The sequence below is a fragment of the Hypanus sabinus genome, chromosome 1 (assembly GCF_030144855.1).
Source record: "Hypanus sabinus isolate sHypSab1 chromosome 1, sHypSab1.hap1, whole genome shotgun sequence".
Taxonomy (NCBI): domain Eukaryota; kingdom Metazoa; phylum Chordata; class Chondrichthyes; order Myliobatiformes; family Dasyatidae; genus Hypanus; species Hypanus sabinus.
In genome coordinates, this window is record NC_082706.1 from 178,350,694 (window position 1) to 178,377,826 (window position 27,133).

The 27,133-nt window shown below is 42.1% G+C and overlaps 1 protein-coding gene across 3 annotated transcripts in view; it reads right to left on the reverse strand.

Moving 5' to 3' along the window:
• Window positions 1-9,449: 9,449 nt before the first annotated feature.
• The window catches only part of arfgef1 (ADP-ribosylation factor guanine nucleotide-exchange factor 1 (brefeldin A-inhibited)), a 185,590-nt gene continuing 167,906 nt past the window's right edge, over window positions 9,450-27,133 (reverse strand). For all 3 annotated transcript variants that reach the window (XM_059982419.1, XM_059982409.1, XM_059982428.1), the window contains 4 exons: window positions 26,156-26,324; window positions 17,338-17,476; window positions 12,893-13,010; window positions 9,450-10,938 (listed from right to left, as the gene is read on the reverse strand). In XM_059982419.1, the coding sequence (XP_059838402.1) occupies window positions 10,771-10,938; window positions 12,893-13,010; window positions 17,338-17,476; window positions 26,156-26,324 (594 nt within the window). In that variant the 3' untranslated portion in view covers window positions 9,450-10,770. The remainder of the gene's footprint in view (window positions 10,939-12,892; window positions 13,011-17,337; window positions 17,477-26,155; window positions 26,325-27,133) is intronic.

Sequence of the window (27,133 nt, forward strand, 5' to 3'; positions counted from 1 at the left end):
TATTTGCTTGCACACATTTTGCCAATAGAGATGGTTTGCATGCTTCATACATTTCATTGCTCATTGCTAAATCTGAAATGCTCCATAGAATTGGAGCACTCATTCTGCCAGAAGTGTTATGAACCCCGTAACTGGGTGACTTACCAGCAAAGATGGAGACGTCCATTGAAGTCTGATGGTATTATTTTTAACAGTATTTATTAGTAAAAATACACAAAAATAATATCAATGCAAATATACAGATAATATACGTCGTCAATACTAAACCTAAAAGTGCGGGTATAATAATAATCAATAAGAAATAAGCTCTATTGTTGTCTAGGGGATAATGAATTGTCCGATGGAAATATAAACTTCATTGCAGTTCACACAAGCTGCCGTCTTTTGGTTGTCACTGTGTTGCAATTGTTGGAGAGAGAGAGAGAAAGAGAATGGGAACATTTACCGCTACGGGTTTTGCCAACCTTCCTTTATGATTTCGATCTGTCAGGTGTCTCGTTGTCGTGGCCGTTCAAGTGTGACCTCTCCTTTAGCTAAACCGTTCTTCCGTGATGAGCCCGCCACCCAGGCAAGGGAGGACGCACACGAGCCCCCACTGGCTTTTGCTATAAAACGCTGTCACGGGATTTCTAGCGTTTCTCCTGGTGCGTCTAAAGGGGTGTTCCCCAGACCCCTCTTTTATCCTTACTCACGTGGTCTCAGATGTCAATCAGGTTGGGATGATGCAATCCCTCAACCAGACCACTCTGGTTGTCCCCTGAGGGGTTTCAATGAATAGTACAGTACTCAATACACAATTCATTCTCCAAGAGACAATGGCAGTTATCAGTGGTTCCGTTCCGCTTATGTCAGGAGACATTCCAAACCTTGTGTATTCTGCGTCTCTCTCTCCCATGATGTGTATCTCTCTCATTTCCTGGGTCTCAGACCCAAAATAATAGCGATCTTGCGATTCTCAAAAAGGAGGGGGCGACTTTGTACCCTTCGGCCCCTCTTGCTTCACCTTCGTAACAGAAGTAAGGGAGGTTCTGAGTACAGTTTTTCACAAGTCACCAGTCCAAACAATTAAAGTGATTCTGCTCAGTGACAACTCTGTTCAAAGATGAATAGATGAAATGTTTGGGAATGAGAAACATTGCATAACATACTTAGGACAACAGAATTTTCTCTGTCGTTGGATAAGTCAACTTTGCCAGGCAATAAATCTTTGCTATGTTCACTTCATGAAATATGAACCATAGTTCAGTAGTTGTTCTTTGCAAGGGGCCTAGAAACAGATTTTGAAGGCCAGTCAATACTTTGGGTTATTGAGTGAATTTTCAAGGATGTTCTGCTCACCAACGTTCTTGCTTGTGCAACAGATGGGGCAGCATCAATGACAGGATACCACTGTGGAGTTATTTTCTTGAAAAAAAAACTACACCTAATACATTTAGACAATAGGTGCAGAAGTAGACTGTTCGGCCCTTCAAGCCTGCACCGCCATTTTGAGATCATGGCTGATCATCTATCAATACCCGGTTCCTGCCTTGTCCCCATATCCGTTGATTCCCCTAAGATACCTATCTAGCTCCATCTTGAAAGCATCCAGAGAATTGGCCTCCACTGCCTTCCGAGGCAGTGCATTCCAGACCCCCACAACTCTCTGGGAGAAGTAGTTTTTCCTTAACTCTGTCCTAAATGACCTACCCCTTATTCTCAAACCATGCCCTCTGGTACTGGACTCTCCCAGCATCTGGAACATATTTCCTGCCTCTATCTTGTCCAATCCTTTAATAATCTTATATGTTGCAATCAGATCCCCTCTCAATCTCAATTCCAGCGTGTACAAGCCCAGTCTCTCTAACCTCTCTGTGTAAGACAGTCCGAACATCCCAGGAATTAACCTTGTGAATCTACGCTGCACTTCCTCTACAGCCAGGATGTCCTTCCTTAACCCTGGAGACCAAAACTGTACACAATACTCCAGGTGTGGTCTCACCAGGACCCTGTACAAATGCAAAAGGATTTCCTTGTTCTTGTACTCAATTCCCTTTGTAATAAAGGCCAACATTCCATTAGCCTTCTTCACTGCCTGCTGCACTTGCTCATTCACCTTCAGTGACTGATGAACAAGGACTCCTAGATCTCTTTGTATTTCTCTCTTACCTAACTCTACACCGTTCAGATAATAATCTGCCTTCCTGTTCTTACTCCCGAAGTGGATAACCTCATACTTACTCACATTAAACGTCATCTGCCAAGTATCTGCCCACTCACTCAGCCTATCCAAGTCACCCTGAATTCTCCTAACATCCTCATCACATGTCACACTGCCACCCAGCTTAGTATCATCAGCAAATTTGCTGATGTTATTCATTGTAAACAGCTGTGGTCCCAATACCGAGCCCTGTGGCACCCCACTAGTCACCACCTGCCATTCCGAGAAACACTCATTCACCGCTACCCTTTGCTTTCTATCTGCCAACCAGTTTTCTATCCATGTCAATGTCTTCCCCTGATGCCCTGAGCTTTGATTTTACCCACCAATCTCCTATGTGGGACCTTATCAAATGCCTTCTGAAAATTGAGGTACACTACATCCACTGGATCTCCCCCGTCTAACTTCCTGGTTACATCCTCGAAAAACTCCAACAGATTAGTCAAGCATGATTTATCCTTGGTAAATCCATGCTGGCTCGGCCCAATCCTATCACTGCTATCTAGATATGTCACTATTTCATCCTCAATAATGGACACTAGCATCTTCCCCACCACCGATGTCAGGCTGACAGGTCGATAGTTCTCTGTTTTCTCCCTCCCTCCTTTCTTAAAAAGTGGGATAACATTAGCCATTCTCCAATCCTCAGGAACTGATCCTGAATCTAAGGAACATTGGAAAATGATTACCAATGCATCCGCAATTTCCAGGGCCACCTCCTTTAGTACCCTAGGATGCAGACCATCTGGACCTGGGGATTTGTCAGCCTTCAGTCCCATCAGTCTTCTCATCACCGTTTCCTTCCTAATGTCAATCTGTTTCATTTCCTCTGTTACCCTATGTCCTTGGCCCATCCATACATCTGGGAGATTGCTTGTGTCTTCCTTAGTGAAAACAGATCTAAAGTACTCATTACATTCTTCTGCCATTTCTCTGTTTCCCATAACAATTTCACCCAATTCATTCTTCAAGGGCCAACATTGTTCTTAACTATCTTCTTTCTCTTCACATACCTAAAAAAGCTTTTGCTATCTTCCTTTATATTCCTGGCTAGCTTGCGTTCGTACTTCATTTTATCTCCCTGTATTGCCTTTTTAGTTAAGTTCTGTTGTTCCTTAAAAACTTCCCAATCATCTGTCCTCCCACTCACCTTAGCTCTGTCACACTTCCTTTTTTTTAATGCTATGCAATCTCTGACTTCCTTTGTCAACCACTGTGGCCCCTTTCCCCCCTTTGAATCCTTCCTTCTCTGGGGATGAACTGATTTTGCACCTTGTGCATTATTCCCAAGAATACCTGCCATTGCTGTTCCACTGTCTTTTTCTAGGCTATCCGTCCAGTCAACTTTGGCCAGCTCCTCCCTCATGGCTCCTTAGTTTCCCCTGTTCAACTTTAACACTGACACCTCCGAGCTGCCCTTATTCTTCTCAAGTTGCAGATAAAAAAATCATATTATGATCACTACCTCCGAATGGCTCCTTTACTGCAAGATCGCTTATCAAATCCTGTTCATTACATGACACTAAATCCAAAATAGTCTTGTCCCTGGTTGGCTCTCGTACAAGCTGTTCCAAGAATGCATCCCATAGGCACTCTACAAATTCCCTACCCTGTGGTCCAGCACCAACCGGATTCTCCCAGTTCACCTGCATGTTGAAATCCCCCATAACTACTGCGACATTACCTTTGCCACATGCCAATATTAACTCCCTATTCAACTTGCACCCAATATCCATGCTACTGTTTGGTGGCCTGTAGACAACACCCATTTTGGTCCTTTTGCCCTTACTGTTCCTCAGATCTATTCACACAGACTCTACTTCTCCTGACCCTATGTCCCCCCTTGCAAAGGACTGAATCTCATTCCTCACCAACAGGGCCACCCCACCCCCTCTGCCCACATCTGTCCCTACGATAGCACGTATACCCTTGTACATTCATTTCCCAGGTCTGATCTCCCTGCAGCCATGTCTCCATTATCCCAACAACATCATAGTTACCCATGCGCACCTGGGCTTCAAGCTCATCTGCCTTATTTCTGACACCGTGCATTCAGATATAGAATTTTTAGCCCATTTCCCCTCTCTCTGTTTGAATCGCTGCCTATTGTGCTTAACCCAGCTCCCCGAACTCCCATCGGGCTATATGCCCCTAGAATTTTGTTGTCCTTCCTAAATTTACTTATTCTTTCAACACATTTAACTCCATGTTCCGTCAGACCATCCCTCTGTACATGTGTCCTCCTTATCACTTGTTCCGCCTCACCTTTCTCTACTATACACTTAATATTCTGGAACCGTGTAGTCCCCACTTGTCCTTTATTCTTCCTCTCGCTATACTCTCTCACATTCTGGATCCCCGCCCCTTGCAAATTTAGTTTAAACCCCCCCCCCCCCACAAGAAGCACTAGCAAAATTCCCTGCAAGAATGTTAGTACCCTGGAACAAAGCCCAATTATCTACAAACCTGAAGCCCTCCCTCCAGCACCATCCTCTCAGCCACGTATTAATCTTTATAATCTTTCTGTTCCTTGCCTCACTCGCACGTGGCACAGGTAGCAATCCTGAGATTGTTACCCTGGAGGTCCTGCACTTCAGCTTCGCACCTAACTCCCTGAACTCCCTACGCAGGACCCCCTCACTCATCCTACCCACGTCATTGGTCCCTACATGGACCACAACATCTGAATTCTTGCCCTCCTTCTCGAGAATAACCTGCACCAGATCTGAGATGTCTCGGACCCCAGCACCAGGGAAGCAACATACCATCCGAGACTCCCAATCTTCCCCACAAAATCTCCTATCCGCCCCCCTGACTAGAATCCCCTATCAATACCGCTCTCTTCTCTTCCCTCCTCCCCTTCCTAGTCGAGCATCCAACCTCAGTGCCAGAGACAGGACCACTGCAGTTTGTTCCTGGTAGGTCATCCCCACCAACAGTATCCAAAACGGTATACTTATTGTTGATGGGAATGGCCACAGGGGTGCTCTGCTCTCTCTGTCTGCTCCCCCTGCCTCTCTTGACTGTCACCCATTTGCCTACCTCCTGTCTTTTCCGTGTGATTACCTCCCGATAACTCATATCTATCTGTGCCTCTGCCTCCCGAATGATCCGTAGTTCATCCAGCTCCTGCTCCAATTCCCTAACTCGGTCTGATAGGAGCTGCAGCTGGATTCACCTTTTGCACGTGTGGTCATCAGGGACAACTGTGTTGACCCTGACCTCCCACATATTGCATACGGAGCACACCACTGCTCTAACTGTCTCCCCCATTACCTGATCCGAGATTAGTCAGAATAAATGAAAAACAGGCTTCTTGCCGAAGTCCTCTTGCGTCGAAGCCCGCTGAGCCAAAGCCCAGCACTGCTCCTGCGCACTCCGCTGCCCGCTCCTGAAAGTGGGCCGCTTTTTACCATTCACTGTGTAGTTCACAGACAACAACCTAAGTGATTAAACTCATTAAATACTGTTATAACAGTGTTAAATTAAAGTAAGTCCCACACCCTCCATTCTCAACTATTTCGAGAGCTTTGTATTGAGAATGATGAACAGTTCAAATGTTTGCTGTTGTACACAGAAGTCAGGTGTCTCTCAAAAGGAAACTGTCTGAGATGCATTCATGCCCTTTTGGGAACTGATAAAAAATCTTTGAAGACTCGAGTGTTTCATTCAGTAACCAACTCAAGAACATTATGCATGGCATTGCTTATTTACTTCATTGCATTTCCATTGTCCTACCTTGTTGAAAGAGGCTTCAGTGCACTGAACCACTTATTCACAAAAAAAAAACAAAAACTGCTTGGACATTGTTACACAAGAGGCCTTAAAGATTGCTGTCACAACTTGATCAGATATTTCAACTCTTGCTAAAAACCACCAAGCTCAAGGATCACATTGATATTGAAGCTGCTGGACAGTACACAGGTACAGTGTAAGCTAGGTTTAAAGACAAATAAAAACTTAAAGGAGAATAATTTTTCTCATGTTAGCATAAGGTAAACATACATTTTTACAGTTTGGGGCACTGGAAAATATATTGTGATTAAGAGGGCATTGGCAAGTATGATGGGCTAAAAAAAGGTTGGGAAACTTTGATCAATAGTAACCTGCTTTGCTTTCTTCTGCATTTGGTAGACAAATAGACCAGGACAATTTTCCACTTTGCTGGATATACGTCATTGCCACGCAACAAGCTGGACAAATACTGAAATGCAAGATGCAGGCACCGCTGGAGATCAAGATGGATTAGATTCTATCTGGCAGAACTGGTCCCAAAGAATTCCCATCCACCACCACCCTCCTGTCTATTAAAACTGGTATTCACCCTTCACATTTTATTTTTGGCTCTTCCTACTTTCACCAAACCAAAAGTGTAGCTATGAGAACTAGCATGGTCCGCAGCTATGCCTTTCTTTTCATTGGATATGGCTACATTTAGAACCCAGACTGGCATCGCAGCCCAACTCTGCCCTCAAATTCACCAAGTCCACCTTTAACAACTTTCTTGATCTCTCTCCATGGACACCTTTTGCAAACTTACTGACTACTGAAGTTACGGTTACTACACCTCTTCCCACCTTGTCACTTGTAAGGATGCAATTCCCTTTCAGTTCCTCTGGCTCCACTACACCTGCTCTTGTGGTGATACTTCCCACTCCAGGACATCCGAGATGCTCTCTCTCCACCCCCAGAAAGCAGGGCTCCATGCCCAACTACCATCGCTGTTGCCCTCACCCCTATCTTCTCCATCTCTCACAAATCTGCCTTCACCCCATACCCTCAGACGTAACAGGGACAGAGCTTCCCTTATCATCCCGTGACATCCGCATCCAACCTATCATTCCCTGCAAAATCAAATGGGATCCCACCATCAGGGACAGCTTTCCGCAGAGATCACATGCTATGTGACTCCCTTGCCCACTCATCCCATCCCGATTACCTGCACCTCCAGGCACTTATCACCTCATTCATGCAAAACGTTACAACTGCCCCTACATCTCATCCCTCACTACCAATCATGGCCCTAAAAGTCCTTCAAAGCTGCACGTGTATCCAACGGTACTATTTATTGAATCCGCTGATCCCAGCAGACTCACAGAGACGGGGGTGGGGGGGGGGGGAGGTGTTAGGGAAATGGCTTTGTTGAACACCTTCATCCACTGTGTGGAAGCTTTAGAGAGAGTGCAAAGATTTAGCAAGAGATGCTGTCTGGATAAGAGAGAATGTCTTTTGAGAGAAGGTTGAACGAGCCAGGGCTTTTCTCTTTGGAGTGGAAGATGATGAGAGGTGACTTGATAGAGGTGTTTAAGATAATGAGAAGCACAGACAGCCTTTTACTTCAGGACATCAATGACTAATATAAGAGGCCATAATTTTATGGTGATTGGAGAAAAGTATTGGGGTGGGAGGGAGTTATCAGAGGTTTTTTTTAAAACAGTAGAAGTGGTAAGTGCACTGAACACACTGCTGGGGTGAGAGATGCATTCAGGACATTTAACAGACTTTTAGATACACACATGGGTGAAAAAAAAATGGATGGCTAAGTGGGTTAGATTGACTTGCAGTACGTTAAAAGGTTGGCACATCACAGTCTGAAGAGCCTATACTATTCTATGTAACAGCCAATGATCAGTGATTTTAATTTCACTATATGTCAGTCCATGGCCTCCTCTACTGCCAAGGTGAGGCTCAATACAGATTAGAAGAACAGTACATCATATTCAATTTGGTAGTCTACAATCTAATTGCTTACACACCGATTTCTCTGACTTCTGGTCACCATTCCTCTCTGCCTAGCCCTTTCTCTACCACCCCCTTATCCCACATGCCCCATAACCCCTTCTCCTTTCCCCCTGCCCTCTTGATCTGCACATTTCCAATGCATTCCTTCCTCTCGTTCTGCTTCTCACCTTCCCTTTATTCCATAATCCACTATCCTCTCCTATCAGATTTCATCTTTAGCCATTTGTCACTTCCACCCATCACCTCCCAGCTTCTGACACCATTCCCACTCTCCCTCTCCTGCTAATCATACCCTGGATTCTCCTATAGCAAGGGTCGGCAACCCGCGGCTCTGGAGCCGCATGCGGCTCTTTGATCTCTGTGCTGCGGCTCCCCGTGGTTTGTTAGTTTTTGAAATGTAATTCGAAATTTGAAGATTATGGTGATCTTGTTCAATCTAAAAACGTTGTGGAGACCCCATTTCCTGGCACATCCGAACCGGCTCATAATTAGCCACCGTTCCGGCTAAGGGAGATAGCCTACGGGGGTTTGTGAGTACGTGTCTTTTGGAGCATCCGCGCCCACGGGGACGGGTTGAGGGAGGCTTTAAATCAAGGCTGTTTAGTTCGAATAAAGTTACCTTTGACTGCAGTGTCTTTATTTTAGCGCTGCATGTAGCGCTACACCGCTACAATGTGTTTTTTATCGCTATTAATATACATCACCACTGCCAATGCCTGACACCCGCCAGTGTGCGCTTTCTTTTAATTCTTCGATCCAAGGTAGGCTACCTAATGGAGTAACCTTCAACCCAACGTCTTTTTTTCGGAGTTCAAAATGTTTTTGTTGCATGCAGAAATGTTATTTAGTTTTCTCTGCAGGAGTTCATCAATTTCATAAATGCAACACATTATAGTTTGTTTATACATAGCATAAAGGCAAAAAAAAAACATTGTTTGCAGTGTTATTTCATTTTAAATGTCAAACGGGTTTTGTGGCTCCCAGTGTTTTCTTTTCTGTGGGAAATGGGTCCATATTGGCTCTTTCAGTGGTAAACGTAGCCGACCCCTGTCCTATAGCTACCTGCTCTTGTCCCACCCCTTTCCCTCATCTTTTCATACTAGCTCCTCCCCTCTTTTTATCTAGACCTGATGAAGGGTCCCGACCTGAAACACTGACTGTCCATTTCCTCCATAAATGCGGCCTGATCCACCGAGTTCCTCCAGCAGTTCGGGTGTTGCTCAGGTTGACAAATTGATCTGAAAGTGGTCACTACGGCTCCAATTTAATTCCTTGTCTTGATATTCTGGGCACCACCAGAACAGAGGATGAGATTTCAGTTGCGTTCACAAGGCCCTGCTGGCTCTGACATGAACATCACACGTGAAACGTTCTAGTTTCTTCACTGGTATGACAAACTAAAATGACAGCAATGAGTTGTCCATTCAGGTGAAGCTTAGACTTGGCATGCTGAAAAAGATGCAAATGAAAGGTCAGAGTTCTACCAACCAAAAGAGGACTGCACTGATAAAAGAGAGTTCAAAACTTTATTGAGCTATGACCTGATTAGAATACGCCAGATGATAACCAATATTGTACAGAAAGTTGTACATTTTTTTACATAGAAAACTTTACATGTCTGTACCATATATATTTCATCCTTCTCCAAATATTTATTTTCTACATCCATAGTGACGAGGAATGCTTGGAACTCCTGTATCCACTTTTTTTTTAATTAAAGCCCCGTTCACAGCCTCTTAATAATTAGATTTCAATATATTTCATCATCCCAAGCCCCAAAACTGACTCATTATTCAATATATTTAATTTAACATCAATTTTATACATAGACAGTAGAACCTACATTAAACATGGACACAGTTTTGTCAGTGCAGATGCACCTCAGATCAACCTGCAATGATTCAAGTTCCAGTTGACAGGATCAATCATTTTGTTTAAATAATAGGCCCCAATCTGTAATATACAGGTAGGGAAAGCTCATCTTTATTGACAGGGTAACCATTTCACTAAATGTATTAATGTAATGGCCTTAGTGCCTCCTTTCACTAACAATTAAGCACATAGCTCCCAGGGTCCAATGCATCTGCATGAGCAATATTAAAGAAAATTGTAAAATATTCACAAAAGCCAAAAGCAAAAACAACCCAGTGCATACAATGAACAACAAAATTGCAGTGACTCCAACAAATTAACAGAAAATAATGAAATAAAAGAAATTCATTCTGGAAGAACTATATAGTGTTAAAATTGTATTTTACAGATTTGTATCTCTGTACAACAGATTTCACAGAAGGATGGTCATTATAACTAAAGATCTTGAGCTGTGCAAACAAAAAATAGTTACTAAATAATGCTCAAGAGACCTGCTAGAGTAAGAAACTCAAAATTAATTTTACTTTCTAACCTGCCTGTAAGATGCAACAAGATTATATTTCCCTTACAGCATATATATTACTCATTGTCAAACCACAGTACTCATTTAAATATTTCTCCATTATAGGACGTTCACTGTATCCTCTTTATGTTCCATCTGAGTCTCAGCATTCTTCTCGACACAAATAACATTTCAATATGTGACGATTCCATGCTCAGCGTGTGTCAGCATTCAGTCTATATCTTCAGATAATTAATTCAATAAAATAAATCAGTTTGAACTTAGTTCACAGTTCACTTATCCACATCTTTAGGCAGGTTAAATCAACAGATTTAAGCACCATCCTTTACAAAAAGATCAAGGAGGATCGAGGCAGGAGGAGAGAATCAAAGTAGGCAAAATGTCTGGTCCTTTTCCGATTTATAGACAAGAATGCCTCAGCTAAGATCGGTTATCATTCCTTGTTGGTGCATTCATGCTCTTGCTCTGAAGGATGAGATATTTTAAAGACTAAACCAATGCGGAGATAAAACTTCCGTAGAACAGCCCTCAATTCAGGAATCAGATTAAACTGCATAATTTCACACAAAAGGGGGTAGTACCTTGATGCATGGGCCTTGAACTGGAATGGAAACATAGAAAAGATAAATCATTTTAAAATGGACGTACAGTATCAACATAAAGTAGCTTGCACATAATTTATCCAGGTGTAATCAATATCCCTAATGCTACATTGGTGAATTATCTGTTTTCAAAAGCAACCTATTTCACTAGAAATGAAGCAAAATCAAGAGTTGATTCTATATGTAAATTGTTAACAATCCTTTGACCCCCTTGTGCTCAATGCTTTATTGGTTCTCAGTCTTAATGCACTGAAAATTTGTACATTCAATCTTCATGACACTGAAAAATATGCTAACTTGGTTGATATAAACACTATTGATGTCACTTGATTTTAATAAAACGGCTTTGCTCAAACGTGTATTCATTTTTATTGGTAAGCAGATGTGTAGGCTATATTAACAAGGATGGCATTGTATATTGCAGGAAAAACACTTAGCACTTGTAATTTAGCAATCAGTTTTACCAGGATATATTAGAAATTTTGTATTAAATGTTCAACAGTGATTATGAACAGTGAACTGCTGCTAGTTGGGATAATTTTCTAAGTGAAAACCACTCAGTCAGCACTTAATTATACGTCTGTATCAATATTCTGAGATGACTGAGACTGGAAAAGGTCACCAACTGTCAGTGCCAAAAGACAATGACACTGAACATTGAATATTTACCTGCCTGGATGTTGGTGACCTGTGATGATCTGCAGGGATATGTTCTGGAATCCCTGCTTTTTGTGGGGTTTTTTTTATTAATGTCTTGGATGAAGAATTGGAATTGGAAGGGTGGGTTAGAAAGATGACACGAAGGTTAGTGTTGTGGAGTGTGTAAAGGTTGTCATAGGCGAGAACAGGACAGTGACAGGATGCAGATTGAGTTGCTAAGGGGCAGATGGAGTTAAATCCTGAGAAGTATCAATCGATACATTTGGAAGGTTGAACTTAAAGCAGAATACAAGGTTAGTGGCAGGATTCTTGGCAGAGTGGAGTAGCTGAAGAATCTTGGGGTCCAACTCCATAAATCCCTCAAAGTTGCCATGCAAAATGATAGAACGACAAATGATTTGTTGGCGTCATTAATCAGGGAATGAGTTCAAGAGCTGTGAGGTAATGTTGCACTCTATAAAAATCACATTCTGAGTTTTATGTTCAGTTTTTGTCACCTAATTAAAAGAAGAATGTGAAAACATTAGAGAGAGTGCAGAGAAGATTTACCAGGATGCTGCCTGGATTAGAGAATGTGTCTAATGAGGAAAGGCTGAGTGAATGACGGCCTTTCCCTTTGATGCAAAGGAGGATAAGAGGTGATTGATAGAGATGTACAAGATTATGAGGCATTATAAGAGGGATAGGCATAAGGAGTGGCATGGTAGTGTAGCTATTATCACAATTACTTTACAGCACCATCAATGGTTTGATTTCTGCCACTGTCTGCAGGGAACTTGTATGTTCTCTCTATGACCACTTGGTGTCTTCCAGATGCTTCAGTTTCTTCCCACATTCCAAGGACATATGGTTAGGGTTAGGGAGTTGTGGGATGCTATGTTGGTGCCAGAAGTATAGCAACATAGACAGCTCCCTAGATACAGCAACCTGGAGATGATCAGATGATCTGTTGTAATTTGAGGGATAAAATACTGACCAGAACACTGAAATAAGCTATCTCATTCTTTAAAAAAAATAATGGAATGGAATCTTTTACAGCCATATGCAAGAGAAGACAGGGCTTCATCTGTACGACAATACCTTCAACAGTGCACCATTCTTGCACTACTGCAGTGGAGTGCTAGCCTTTAAGCACTTCATTGCTGGAGTGAGACTTAAACCTGTAGTCTTCCAACTCAAAAATATTAATTGCCTAATGAAAGTGCCCAACTTTTCTGCATTAACTAAAGACGCATCATAATCAACAAAATATCTCTATTTTCTAAAATGGTTTGTTTTAATTATGATTCTTACCCTTTCATCATTTATTTTAAGGACTTTAGTTAAAAATAGTAGCAAGAGATTTGTCCAGGCTTCTCGATGACTTTCTGAGGTAAGTGTGAGGAAGTAGCTGAGAGCTTCACTGCAAACACTATTGAAAGATAATAGTTGGAATCAATCAATTAAATATAGTTCACAAAAATCACTATATGTGCAGTAGTGTATAAAAATACACAGTATACAGCTTAGTTGCCAAACCATCACATTTTTGAATACAAACAAGAAAATGTGTGAATGCTGAAAATACAAACAACACAAACAAAATGCTGGAGGAACTCAGCAGGCCAAGCAGCATCTATGGAAAAGAGTACGGTCGACGTTTCAGGCCGAAACCCTTCAGCAGGACTGGAGAGAAACAGCTGAGGAATAGATTTAAAATGTGGGCGGAGAGAGAAACACAAGGTGACAGGTGAAACCTGAAGGGGGAGGGATGAAGTAAAGAACTTGGAAGTTGATAGCTGAAAGAGGCAGAAGACCACGGAAGAAAGAAAAAGGAGGAGTGCTGGGTGGGCCAGGAGACAAGGTGTGAGAGGGAAAAGGGGATAGGAAATGGTGAAGGAAGGGGGGAGTGGGGGGGTGGCTGGGGGCATTACCAGAATGTTGAGAAATCGATGTTCATGCCATCAGGCTGGAGGCTACCCAAATGGAATATTAGGTATTGTTCCTCTAACCTAAGTGTTACCTCATCACAACAATGGAGGAGACCATGGTTGGACATACTGTAATGGGAATGGGAAGTGGAATTAAAATGGGTAGCCACCAGGAGATCCCATCTTTTCTGGCGGATGTAGCATAGGTTCTCGGCGAAGCACCATCTCCAACGGGATCCCACCATCAAGCACCTGCCACCCCACCTTTCGCAGGGATCGCTCCCTACGTGACTCTCTTGTCCATTCGTCCCTCCTAGCACTTCTCCTTGCAAGTGGAACAAGTACAACACTTGCCCCTACACCTCCTCCCTCACTACCATTCAGGGCCCCAAACAGTACTTCCAGGTGAGACTGTGTCTGTGGGCTCATATACTGTGTCCAGTGCTCCCAATATGGCCTCCTGTATATCGCTGAGACCTGATGTAGACTGGGAGACCACTTGTCCACAGTGCAACTGCAGGCATATCTCTCAAGTTTGCTTTCGTCTCACTCGCTTCTTCAGTGTTCGCGGTGATAGTTTATCACAATTTACTTCAAAAATGTGTTATTAATAATGGTTTCAATCGAATTCCTTTGCTTTCAAAGTAAGTAAGTTGTTGCATGTAACAAGTAAGCTGTCGCATGTCTTCAATACGCCATCTTAAGGATCCAATTGATGGCTTTGTTGCAAAGTTTGCAGACATTATGAAGAATATGTGAAGGGGCAGGTAGTTTTGAGGAAGTAAAGATGCCACAGAAGGACAGACGCTTAGGAGAATGGCAAATAAATGGCAGGTGGAATACAGTGTCGGGAAGTGTATGATCATGCACTTTGGCAGAAGAAATGTAAGGGTCGACAATTTTCTAAATGGAGAGAAAATACAAAGAGCTGAGGTGCAAAGGGACTTAGGCAGGATTCCCTAAAGGTCAATTTGCAGGTTGAGACTACAGTGAGGAAGGCAAATATGATGTTAGCATTCGAGGACTAAAATATACAAGCAAGGATGTAATGTTGACACTTGATAAAGCACTGGTGAGGCCGCACTTGGAGTACTGTGAGCAGTTGTGGGTCCTTTATTTTAGAAAGGATATGGTGAAACTACAGAAGGTCCAAAGGAGGTTCACAAAAATGACCCCAGGATTGAATGGCTTGTCATATAAACAGCGTCTGATGGTTCTGGGTCTGTATTCACTACAATTCTAATAACTGAGAGGTGACCTCATTGAACTCTATTGAATGGTGAAAAGCCTCATTAGAGTGGATGTGTCCTATGGTGGGAGAGTCTAAGACCAGAGGACACAGCCTCAGAATAGAGGGGCATCCTTTTAGAATGGAGATGAAGAAGAATTTCTTTAGCCAGAGAGTGAATCTGTAGAATTCTTTGCCAGAGGTGACTGTATATATTTAAGGCAGAGGTTGATAGATTCTTGATTGGTCAGGGTGTGAAAGGATACGGGGAGAAGGCAGGAGATTGGGGCCAAGAGGAAAATCGGATCAGCTATGATGAAATGGCGGAACAGACTTAATGGTTGAAATGGCCTAATTCTGCTCCTACATCTTATGGTCTTATTCTCTCCTCACCTTAAATGCTCTCCAGTTTTGAACATTTTCATCCTGTAGATGAAATTGACCACCTAACCAATGCGTCTCATAATTTCATATACCTCAGTAGATTGCTCCTCAGCCTCTGAAGCTCCAGAGAAAACAATCCAAGAGCCATAGAGGTCATAAAACACTACAGAACAGAAACCAGGCCCTTTGGCCCATCTAATCCATGCTGAATTATTAATATACCCAGTCTGAATTTTGTCCAACCTCTCATTATAGGGAATACATTTTAATCCAAGCAACGTCCGAGTGAAATCCTGCACCATTGCCAAAGCTTCCACATCCTTTCTGTAATGTGGCAAGCAGAACTGTGCACAATATTCCAAATGTGGTTTAACCACAGTTTTAAAGAGTTCTATCAGAGAGGTAGCTCAAGATGAAGAAATCTTTTGGCTCTATTCTTAACTGTAATGTGGACATGAATGATGGTTCAGAATAAGTTATAATTCCACAGGAAAGAAATTTGGTTGATCGATGTCATTGGAGTTAATTTAATACATTACTGAGTACTGGGGAGGTGGTGGTGACTCAAGTGTAAATGATATCCTTATATCTTTTAAAATGTAGCAATATAGCACTGTCATTTTGTACAAATTACTGAGTCTGACATCAGTGTGGGAAAGCTATTAGAAGGACCGAATATATGAGTATTTGGGTAAACATTGACTGATCAAGGATAGTCAGCATGGTTTCAGCTTCATGCATAGTAGATCATATCTAACCAATCTCAAGAGTTTTTCGATCAAGTTACCAGGAAAGTGGATGAAGGCAAGGCAGTAGATGGTGTCTACAGGGACTTTAGCAAGGCATTGACAAGGTCTTACATGGCAGGTTGGTCAAGAAGGTTCAGTTGCTTAGCATTCAAGATGATGTAGTAAACTGGATTAGACATTGGCTTTGTGGGAGAAGCTGGTGAGTTGTAGTAGATGATTGCTTCTCTGATTGGAGGCCTGTGACTACTGGAGTGCTGCAGGGATCGATGCTGGGACTGTTGTTTGTCATCTATATCAATCATCTGGATGATAATGTGGTTAAGTGGATCAGCAAATCTGCAGATGACACCAGGATTGGGGGTTTAGTGGACAGCAAGGAAGGCTATCATGGCCTACAGAGGGATCGGCATCAGCTGGAAAAATGGGCTGAAAAATGACAGATGGAATTGATGGAAAAATGACAGATGTATTTTGATAGGATCAACCAAGGTAGGACTTACACAGTGAATGGTAGGGCACCGTGGAGTGCGGTAGAGCAAAGGGATCTGGGAATACAGGTCATAATTTATTGAAAGTGGCATTACAGGTAGATAGGGTCATAAAGCAAGCTTTTGGCACATTGGCCTTCATAAAACAAAGTATTGAGTACTGGAGATGGGTGTTATATTGAAGTTGTATAAGATGTTGGTGACAACTAATTTAGAGTATTGTGTGCAGTTTTGATCACCTACCTACAGGAAAGATGTATACAAGGTTGAAAGAGTACAGCAAAAATTTATAAGGACGTTGTTGAGTCCAGAGGATCGGAGTTGTAAGGAAAGATTGAATAAGTCAGGACTTTATTCCTTAGAACGTACAAGATTGAGAGGAGATTTGATAGAGGCATACAAAATTATGAGTGGTATAGATAGAGTAAATGCAAGCAGTCTCTTTCCGAAGAGGTTGGATGGGACTATAAGCAGAGGTTAAGTGTTAAGGGTGAAAGGAAAAATGTTTAAGGGGAACATGAGGGTAAACTTCTTCACTCAGAAGGTCGTGAGAGTGTGGAACATGCTGCCAGTGCAAGTGGTGAATGCGGGCTCGATTTCAATGTTTAAGCTAAGTTTGGATAGGTACATGAATGGTAGGGGTACGGAGGGCTATGGTCCCAGTGCAGGTAGATGGAAGTAGGCAGTTTAAATGGTTTTGGCACAGATTAGATGGGCCAAAGGGCTTGTCCCTTTTATGACTTTCAGAAATCAAGCACACAGAACAGCTGACATACACTCATGAGCAAAAGTGGCAGGTTTACACAGCAATCCTAAATATTGGCATATACACAAATAAATATAATTTCTTTTACTAATTATGATGAATGGGTGTGATTTTGTTTCCCCTCTCCCCATTACACAATGTTTGTTAACAAATTGGGAAGCATCAAAAATATTGCTGAATTTTCCCACTACAGTCAGAAGAATTATTACTTACTTTAATAATCGATGCTGAACTTCCGCCCAGGCATCACTACGATTTTCATCTGTGTACATACGAAACAGGATACGCAAGCCACAAGCAATGCTACTGGTCTCTTGCTTTAAAAGATTGGGCTTTGACTTGCCTTTGAAACCTATGTCAACAGAAAAGACACAAAATAAAACAAAAATCTGGTCTAGCCAATAAAAGTCTATTTGGCTTTGAACTGGAATTATTTTTCATGTGTACACGTGAAATAACTTGAGTCCTGTAACATTTGCAACAATATACATAGACTGCCTTTCAACAGAAAAGTTAGGTTCAAAGTAAACTCATTATCAAAGTACCTATGTCACATATACAACCCTAAGATTCATTTTCTTGTGGGCATACTCAATAAATCCATGGTAGAATAATAGCCATTATATAGAATCAATGGAAGACCTCACCATTTTAGGTGTTCAATCTGTGTGCACAAGACACAAACTGTGCAAATACGAAAGATACAATAATAATAAATAAGCAATAAATATTGAGAACATAAGATGTAGAGTCCTTGAACGTGAGTCCATAGATTGTGGGAACATTTTAATGAAGAAGTGAAGTTGAGTGAAATTATCCCTTTTGGTTCAAGAGCCTGATAGTTGAGGAGTAACTATTCCTGAACCTGATGGTGTGAGTCCTGAAACTCCTGTATGTTCTTTCTGATGGCAACAGTGAGAAGAGACCATATACTGTGTGGCGGGCGTCCCTGATGAGGATGCTGCTCTCGTGTGACAAAGAGAATGCTTAATGATGGACCCATGATGGACTGCACCATATCCACTGCTTTTTGTAGAATTTTAGAACTGATCCATTCATACTTGAGCAATTTGATAACAAAAGTCTAATATGGCACAGCAGTACTGTCCCAAGAGAGTGCTGTAATCACTGGAAGTGTACTCTTTCAAATGAGATGTTACATTGGGGCCCAGTTACCAAGTCTTTTCTGGTCTCTCAATGCCTTCACTTTGAAGAATAATAGGAATATAATTTTCAGTCTATTTTCTGAAGTTCATTCCGCAATAAACTTAATTACTAGACCTTGTCACTATGACAATAATACCTGTGGAAGCCTGTTGGGTATACTGTTGTTTAACCTACTTACTTGTGCCACAAAAAAGGAAAGAAAAAATAACCAACATAGGAAACCTGAAATAAAAACTGTAAAGAAAACTGAAAATGCTGGAAATGCTCAGTAATCATGCAGTGTCTTTGGAAATGAAAACACAATTATCTTGTGTCTGAGTGAGTTCTGATGAAAGGACGTTGCAAAGAGACTTTCTTTTTGTAGAAGCTCTGATTTGCTGCAAATCTCTAGCAATTTCTGTTTTTACTTACAACAGCAGCCTCACTTCAAAAATCAAGTCCACTGGCAATAGCAGTTTACTGGCCTGTTCAGTAGTGGACATAAAGAATGCTGCATAAAATATTGTTGGAAAGTACAATAAATATAACTGATTTGGATTATGATTCCAATATGTTTTATTCTGAAATTTGCAATTTGTTCAAACAATTTTTAAACCAACTTTGATTCACATATTTATGTCACTTGTAAATATAATCCATTGATTAATCACAATGTTCATCAGAAGTACAAAGTAATTGAAAGAATGCAATATGGAGAGAACAAGAGCAACCAAGGAATGGATTTTACATCAGACATCAAAAGTTTAATGATTTTAGAACTCTCAATAATACTTCATCTCAAATATGAGATTTTAAAGGGTAACAATTGGCATTGTGTACTATATGTGGAGCTCAGAAGACTGGATGCATGGACTACCATGAAGCACATAATTGGAAAACTGTATTCAACAAGACTGATCGCTACTTTTGAGGGCATATCTAGGTGGGCCGAAAATTGGGTACTAGTGAATGCATGAATGGCACTTCCATAGAAAAGATTCCTATGTTTGGGGATAACACAAACTTGATAAATGGAATTTGAATGGATCAAAACACAGCAGGAATAAATAGATCTTCAAAATATGTGCTATTATTGTGGCCTTACATGGATTGGTGCTGGGCACTCTGTTCTCTGTCATATATTAATGACTAGCAAATCAAAATTTATTGTTGATGGAAAGTCAAGGTGGTTTTCAGAAGGATGCAGAATGATAAAATGTCTTCTGATTCAGAGCCAAAAAGGAAATAATTCACTCCCACCCTTACAGGTAATAAGGGACAGAGAGTAAGTGGTAAACTTTCCAGCAATGCCTACAACTCAATGTCTGCAATGAATGAAAAAAGTGGCAATGTTTCAAGGACAAGTGTGTGGGAAAGAAGATAGGATGGTGTTTTAGAAAGGGGAACTTGAAGGAAAATACCCCAGTCCTCATCGAGGGATCAAATGAGGAAAGATTGAGCAGTTTCAAGTTCCTGGGTGTCAGCATCTCTGAAGGTCTATCCTTGGCCCAACAGATTGATGCAATCACCAGGAAGGCACAACAGTGGCTAGATTTCATCAGGAGTTTGAGGAGACTAGGTACACTATGTCACCAAAGACTCTCGCAAATTTCTACAGATGTACCATGGAGAGCAATCTAACTAGTTGCATTACCTTCTGGTATGGAGTGGCCACTGCACAGGATCGGAAAAACCTGCAGAAAGTTGTAAACTCAGCCAGTTCCATCATGGCACTAGCCCCTCCACCTTGGAGGATACCTTTAAAAGTCAATGCCTCAAAAAAGGAGACATCCATCATTAAGGACCCCCTTCATCCAGGACATGCCCTTGTCTCAATGCTCCCATCAGGAAGGTGGTACAGCAGCCTGAAGACACACACTCAATGGTTCACAGTTTCTTCCCCATCTGCCATTAGATGAACCCATGTGTATAATCTATCTTTTTGCTCAGTTTTTTGCACGATTTAAATCGATTTTTCTACATTTCTTATTGTAATTTCTAGTTTTAAAATTATGTATTATATTGCTGCAAAACAGCAAATTCCATGACATTTGCCCGTTATATTAAACCTGATTCTGAGATGATGTACAATGCATCCCTGCTTTACAACACAAATTATCCTAAGTCATACAACACTACCAAAAGATTGTTATATGAAATAAACACAAATTGAAAAAGAAACAAAAAATTTTGTAAATTTTTGTTAAGGGTTTGTGTTATGTACTGTAAGATTTTGAAATGGACAGTTTTCCAGGAATGCATCTTTTCATAATGACAATGTATAATGTAAGGCAACTTACTTTGGTAGAAAAATAATGAACATGGTGGCAGACAGAGGTTTCTTGGTAATTAGAAGTTGCAATGCACAAGTTAAATATGCAGCTGTAGCAATTTGTTGGGCAAATGTACACAATTTTGTTCCGATCACATGAGGAGTACTGTGTGCAGTATTGGTCACTAGATCAAGGAAAAAGTACTTGCCTTGGAAGAACTGCAGTTTAGATCTGTAAGGTAATTTCTTGGGATGAGGATCTTTGACCCAAACTTGGTAAAGTTAGCATACATGCTTACTGGAGGAGAAGAATATTGGAAGAACTTGATGTGGTAGAAAATGAGAGCACTTTTCTCTTTATATTGGAGTTTAAAAGAAGAGGCATAATCACAGCCTTTGAGGACTATGAATAGAAATTGTACACTGAGCAGGTAGTAATATTTTTCCTTAAATTTTTAAACCTTCTCTGCAGTGGACTTTGGAAACTCAGTCATTAAGTAAATCCAAGACTGAAATTGATCAAGTGCAGAAGAACAAAAATAAAAGGCTTGATCTTTCTGCCTGAAAGGTCATGCATGGATCAGGATCACAGCATGCAATGACGAAACAAATACAAGTTGAACAAAAACCTTGGGCTTCCTATGTACAGAAACTCTCTTTTAGGAGTGAGCTTTTGAGTGTGGACATATCATTACTAACATGAGTAAAAATGTTCAGTCATACTATCCATTGTAATTCTTGCTCTGTACAATATGCAACATTTTGGCAACGAGGATCAAAATAAGATCAATCTATTGTGGGCCACATCACTGGCAAAGCTGATCAACATAACCTGGCTGCAATGGAAGACAACCTTCCTGGATTACATTGAACTCCCATCAGCTTTAACACCAGCCACAAAGCCCACTCACTTAATCTATCTTCACAAGACTGAACATAGTGGCTTAGGAATGCACGTACAAAGGTACAGAGCAAATTCAAAGAAGCAATGCCTAACTAAACATCGATTGTTGGAATCTAAGATGGGAGGACTCAGGAAAAGCTTCAGTCTGAAAAGTACTGTTTGTCCTGGGACACAGTATGCTCCACAGTTCAGCACCAGTAGGCAGTCAAGAGAGGCCTGACACAGATTCAATCATACCCATCACCATTCAGACAGTACTGGAGCAAGAGCCCACTCCCAGTAGACGTTTCCTAGTAGATATCGACTCACAGCCTACAGTCTCCACAGGAATCATAAAAACTTCCACAGAGATCCCATCGCTGTAGTGAAAGCCATGCTCAATGGTCCGAATACAAGCATCAAAAGATAGTCTGCTGGTTCTGTCAGAAGGTAGACCACCTCGAGAAGGTGTGCTTCACTAAGCAATGCGCCATGAGAAAACAGCATAATTCAATCACACAAGGAGTCATCCAGAACGAAGAAGAATTTTCCAAACCCATGACATGGGCCACTCAAGCCAACTTCCTCACATCATTACACTCACAGTGCACAACCAGAGATGAAATTTGAGATGGATACTGGGTCAGCCATCACTGGTTAAGCAAATTGTCAGTTTCTGAAATTATGATCGCTGAACTCGGTGTTTTGCAGCTACACTGTAGGTAGTGTGGATATGTGTGGTGTCTTTACGGCAAAAGTGGTTCACCAGGAGGATCTGTTTCACTTACCCATGCACGTGGCCAGGGAAAGCCAACAGCCTAATGTGCTGGGTAAAAATTGTATTAAAAAGATGCATCAGTGTACCTGCATCAACAGAATTGTGGGAAAACCCGTACTGAATTCTCTATTGCAAAGAAACCGGTGGATTTTCCAAGCAGACGCTCTGGGTCAGTATCGTAGTCCTGTGGCTGAATTCAAGCTTTAGGAGAACTGTCAGTAAAAGTTTTACAAGGCCAGCCCAGTGCCGTATGTGGTAGGCCCAAGGCCAGCCCAGTGCCGACTGCGGTAGGCCCAAGGCCAGCCCAGTGCCGTATGCGGTAGGCCCAAGGCCAACCCAGTGCCGACTGCGGTAGGCCCAAGGCCAGCCCAGTGCCGTATGCGGTAGGCCCAAGGCCAGCCCAGTGCCGTATGCGGTAGGCCCAAGGCCAGCCCAGTGCCGTATGCGGTAGGCCCAAGGCCAGCCCAGTGCCGTATGCGGTAGGCCCAAGGCCAGCCCAGTGCCGACTGCGGTAGGCCCAAGGCCAGCCCAGTGCCGTATGCGGTAGGCCCAAGGCCAGCCCAGTGCCGTATGCGGTAGGCCCAAGGCCAGCCCAGTGCCGTATGCGGTAGGCCCAAGGCCAGCCCAGTGCCGTATGCGGTAGGCCCAAGGCCAGCCCAGTGCCGTATGCGGTAGGCCCAAGGCCAGCCCAGTGCCGTATGCGGTAGGCCCAAGGCCAGCCCAGTGCCGACTGCGGTAGGCCCAAGGCCAGCCCAGTGCCGTATGCGGTAGGCCCAAGGCCAGCCCAGTGCCGTATGCGGTAGGCCCAAGGCCAGCCCAGTGCCGTATGCGGTAGGCCCAAGGCCAGCCCAGTGCCGTATGCGGTAGGCCCAAGGCCAGCCCAGTGCCGTATGCGGTAGGCCCAAGGCCAGCTCAGTGCCGACTGCGGTAGGCCCAAGGCCAGCCCAGTGCAGTATGCGGTAGGCCCAAGGCCAGCCCAGTGCCGACTGCGGTAGGCCCAAGGCCAGCCCAGTGCCGTATGCGGTAGGCCCAAGGCCAGCCCAGTGCCGTATGCGGTAGGCCCAAGGCCAGCCCAGTGCCGTATGCGGTAGGCCCAAGGCCAGCCCAGTGCCATATGCGGTAGGCCCAAGGCCAGCCCAGTGCCATATGCGGTAGGCCCAAGGCCAGCCCAGTGCTGTATGCGGTAGGCCCAAAGGTAGAAGAACTTGATCCACTAGAGAGAGCAGATGTGATATATCTGGCTGTCAAAAGTGCAGAATTTAACGAGTTTGTCCAGAAGAGTAGTATTAGGCACCTGACAACAACTTGATATCACACCCGATGAAGTGAGCAATACAAACAGTGAAACGAGGCCTTTGCAAACAAACTCAGGGTGACTTGACAGAATTAACTGTTTCCTTTTCCATCACCCCAGGACATTTACAGCAACAGGTGTGTAAAAAGGGCCTGAAGGATTAATGGGGACCTGAATCATCCCAACCACAAACCGTTACAGCTGCTACCATCTGGGAAACTGTACTGCAACATAAAAGCCAGGACCAACAGGCTCTGGAACAGCTTCTTCCACCAGGCCATCAGACTGATCAATTCACGCTGATACAACTGTATTTCTGAGCTATACTGATTGTTCTTTTGTATATTTTACTGTACATACTATTTATTACAAATTACAGATTCTGAATTCAATTCATTTTACGCAAAATGAATTTACAGGAACATCCCCCACCAAATTAGTATTTAAGTGCACCTTACGTACCACATCAGATCACCTACAGCCAGTGGTCCAGGAGCAAACTTGCTGCAAGTGAATGCTTGATGCCAGAGGTTAAGTCTACACATGAACCTTGCAGGAAGAAAACTGGCTACCAGCCGACATCTGGCATTGTCATGATCAAGTAGGAGAGCTTAAGCTGACAGACGTATGAATTGTCAAGCGACATCTGGATCATATAAGCCAGAGAACCGATGGGGGACCTAGGTAAGCTACACAAGTGTCCTCTGCTGTTGAAGTCAGCGCCCCAGCTGATGAACCAATTGACACTTCTACAAGAGAAGAGGAGATTCCCAGTGCATTACCCTCGACATCAATTAATCAGTAAGGCAGAGAGAAGCAACCTGGCAGCGGTGGTCCACAAGGGTGTGATGGCCAGTTGACTGCTACCAAGCAGGAAAGACATTTCATAATCTTTCTCAGTTTACCTCTCTTATTCATTTCCTCTGTGATTCCCAAGTATGTGGGAGTAGGAGAGGGGTGGGTGGGTGAAAGGGATGCACCGTATCAGTTCAAGTGTGAGGATGTGGCTGATCGTGCGATGGATCGATTGAGCATCCAATGCACAGTGGACTCTCTTTCAGACACGGGGTTTCAGGTATATGCCTTTCATCACAGCAGGTCAGATTCATAGCTTCCACACTATAAATTACTCAGCGTGTACCGTTACTAATATGACTCAGTTAAAAACTTTCAATACTACTAAATTGTAGTTCTTGCTCTGCCCAATATGTAACACAATCTTCATTTCTACTGACTAGCAGATGGGATTATCACCATCTTCTCTAAGTTTGACACCATCTTGATATGGAAAAAACAGGACTGGGATCAATCCGGTTTAACTCAGCTACCCAACCTTGCTGCTCTATACCAACCTTTTCCAAAGACAAGCGGCAGTTTAATTAGTTTCTCATACCAGAGAATTGCTTTGTGAAAAGCAATAGGCTACAATCATGACTAGGCCTTGGGTGTCTGACGTGAGGCTTCCCCCCCACCCCCAGGTCAGCTAAAGGCCTTCAGTAACTCACTATTGTCAGCAGTGGTTTATAGTAAGAGACAATTAAAAATATTTCAAATAGATTAAATATTCTATACCCTACCCCAGTAGTGCACGTCAAGCACATACCACCCTATGTAGAAAAAAATCTAACTCTAACATCTCCCCTAAACTTTCCTCTACTCACCTTAAACACATCCTTTGTTATAGGCCACTTCTGTCCTGGGAAAAGGCGGTGGTTGTCCACACTATCTATATCTCTCAAAATCTTATAGACTTCTTTCAATTCATCTTGCACCCTTCATCATTCCAAAAAGCCCTAGCCTTGCTCATTCTTTCCTTGTAAGACACATCCTCTTATTCAGTCAGCACTCAGATAAATCTCCTCTGCACCCCCTCTAAAGCATCCACATCCTTCCTATAATGGGGTGACCAGAACTATACATAATACTCTCAGGTTTTTGTTACCTTCATTAAGCATTAGGTAACTGTTTAATAATAAACACCACATAATTTCTTAAAAACCACAGAGCCATCCAAAGACTGCTGGTACAATGTTAGAAAATACAATGGTAGAGATTTATTTTATCCAATGAAATGGACCGAAATCCATCCCATTTCCCATTCATCTTAAATGTGCTAAATATCCACTTCAGTTTGAAATTTTGGTACCAAACCATTTGTAGACATTGATTCGGAGAGATACAACATGAAAGAATGCCTTTGGCTCGGACCAGCACATACCATTTTCATGCTAACCATAGCCAATTAATTCTCAGTGAATTTAATATCTTATTTCCTTCTCATCCTTTCATCTTCGATACATTATTTAATGTATTTTATCCTGACAACAGAACGCAACATGTATTCGCTGACATATCATGATTTTTTTTGGTTATCTTTGAATACTGTGATACATCCTATATTTTCATAAAATTTTCACAATAATTTGGCATATAACATCAACTCAGATCTACAGTGATTGGAATTAATATTGCAATGAACTACGTACAGAATAAGATGCTTATCACTAACATACTACATCACTAGTAATGAGCACACTATGAAACATTTTGTATTAATGGTCACTTGCAACATAAACTGGTAGTTATAACATGGATGCCAAAGCCATTTCTATCAACAGGGTATGGATAATTTAAACACATTCAAGACTCATCACTAACCTGCTTTCCATAGTGCAGTTCTCTGTTCATTATTGGAATTAAAGGACTTGGCAAATCGATGAGATTCCAATAGACAGTCAAGCAGTTTGAAAAGTTGTTTTGAAGTTAAATAATGATACATTCCTTGGTCTTGCTTTTCAACATGCACATCAGCATCTATTGCATCCCTCTGTAAAATGCAAGGAACAGAAATGAATTCATTTACTTTTATTATTTTTTCACTAGCTCAATGACATAATCATGGCTTTGAACAATGAGACAGTGATATTCCAATGAATGAAGTGCTCATAACTATAATATTCACTAATAAATCACACCTCAGAACTAAAACTAGAGTCATGCTTTTCAGTGCATTTGTTGAATGAAAACCATTTCAAGCACTCTTCTACTATAATTTGAATTGGATATCAATACACGAGATCCTTGCATAATTCATTTGGCCTTTTGTATACTGTAAGAATTTTAAACAAGATCAAATAACTGGCAGCTTTACCAGCAAGTTTAGCATGCTTTAGGGTAATTGTGATAATGGTATAAAAGTTCACTAATCATTAACAATATTGGAAATATTGCTAACCTTGATGCAAAAGTACAGGGGATATACGAAGGTAATAAGCTGTACTGATAAACCATATCTTGTGTCCTCAGGCCATTCCAAAGTACCTCCAATTTTACACATTTGGTGTAGAACACATGCAATTCCTTCTAATTATTTAAATGAACCCACTCCACTGCCTGTTTACATCTCAAATTAACTTAACAAAATGATGATCCCATTTAAATTGAAATTTAAAGTTGCATTCATGATCTGGCAATCTGCACAAACATCATGCATGATCCATAAATTAGAGCTTTGATATACAAAACATTAAGGTAATTTATTTGTTGTTTTGCACAGGCCACATTCAGACAGGTTGTGAAGGATCTACAACTTCTGTGGCTCAGTTCTCTGGCCTGTGATTCCTGTGGGATGGTTTC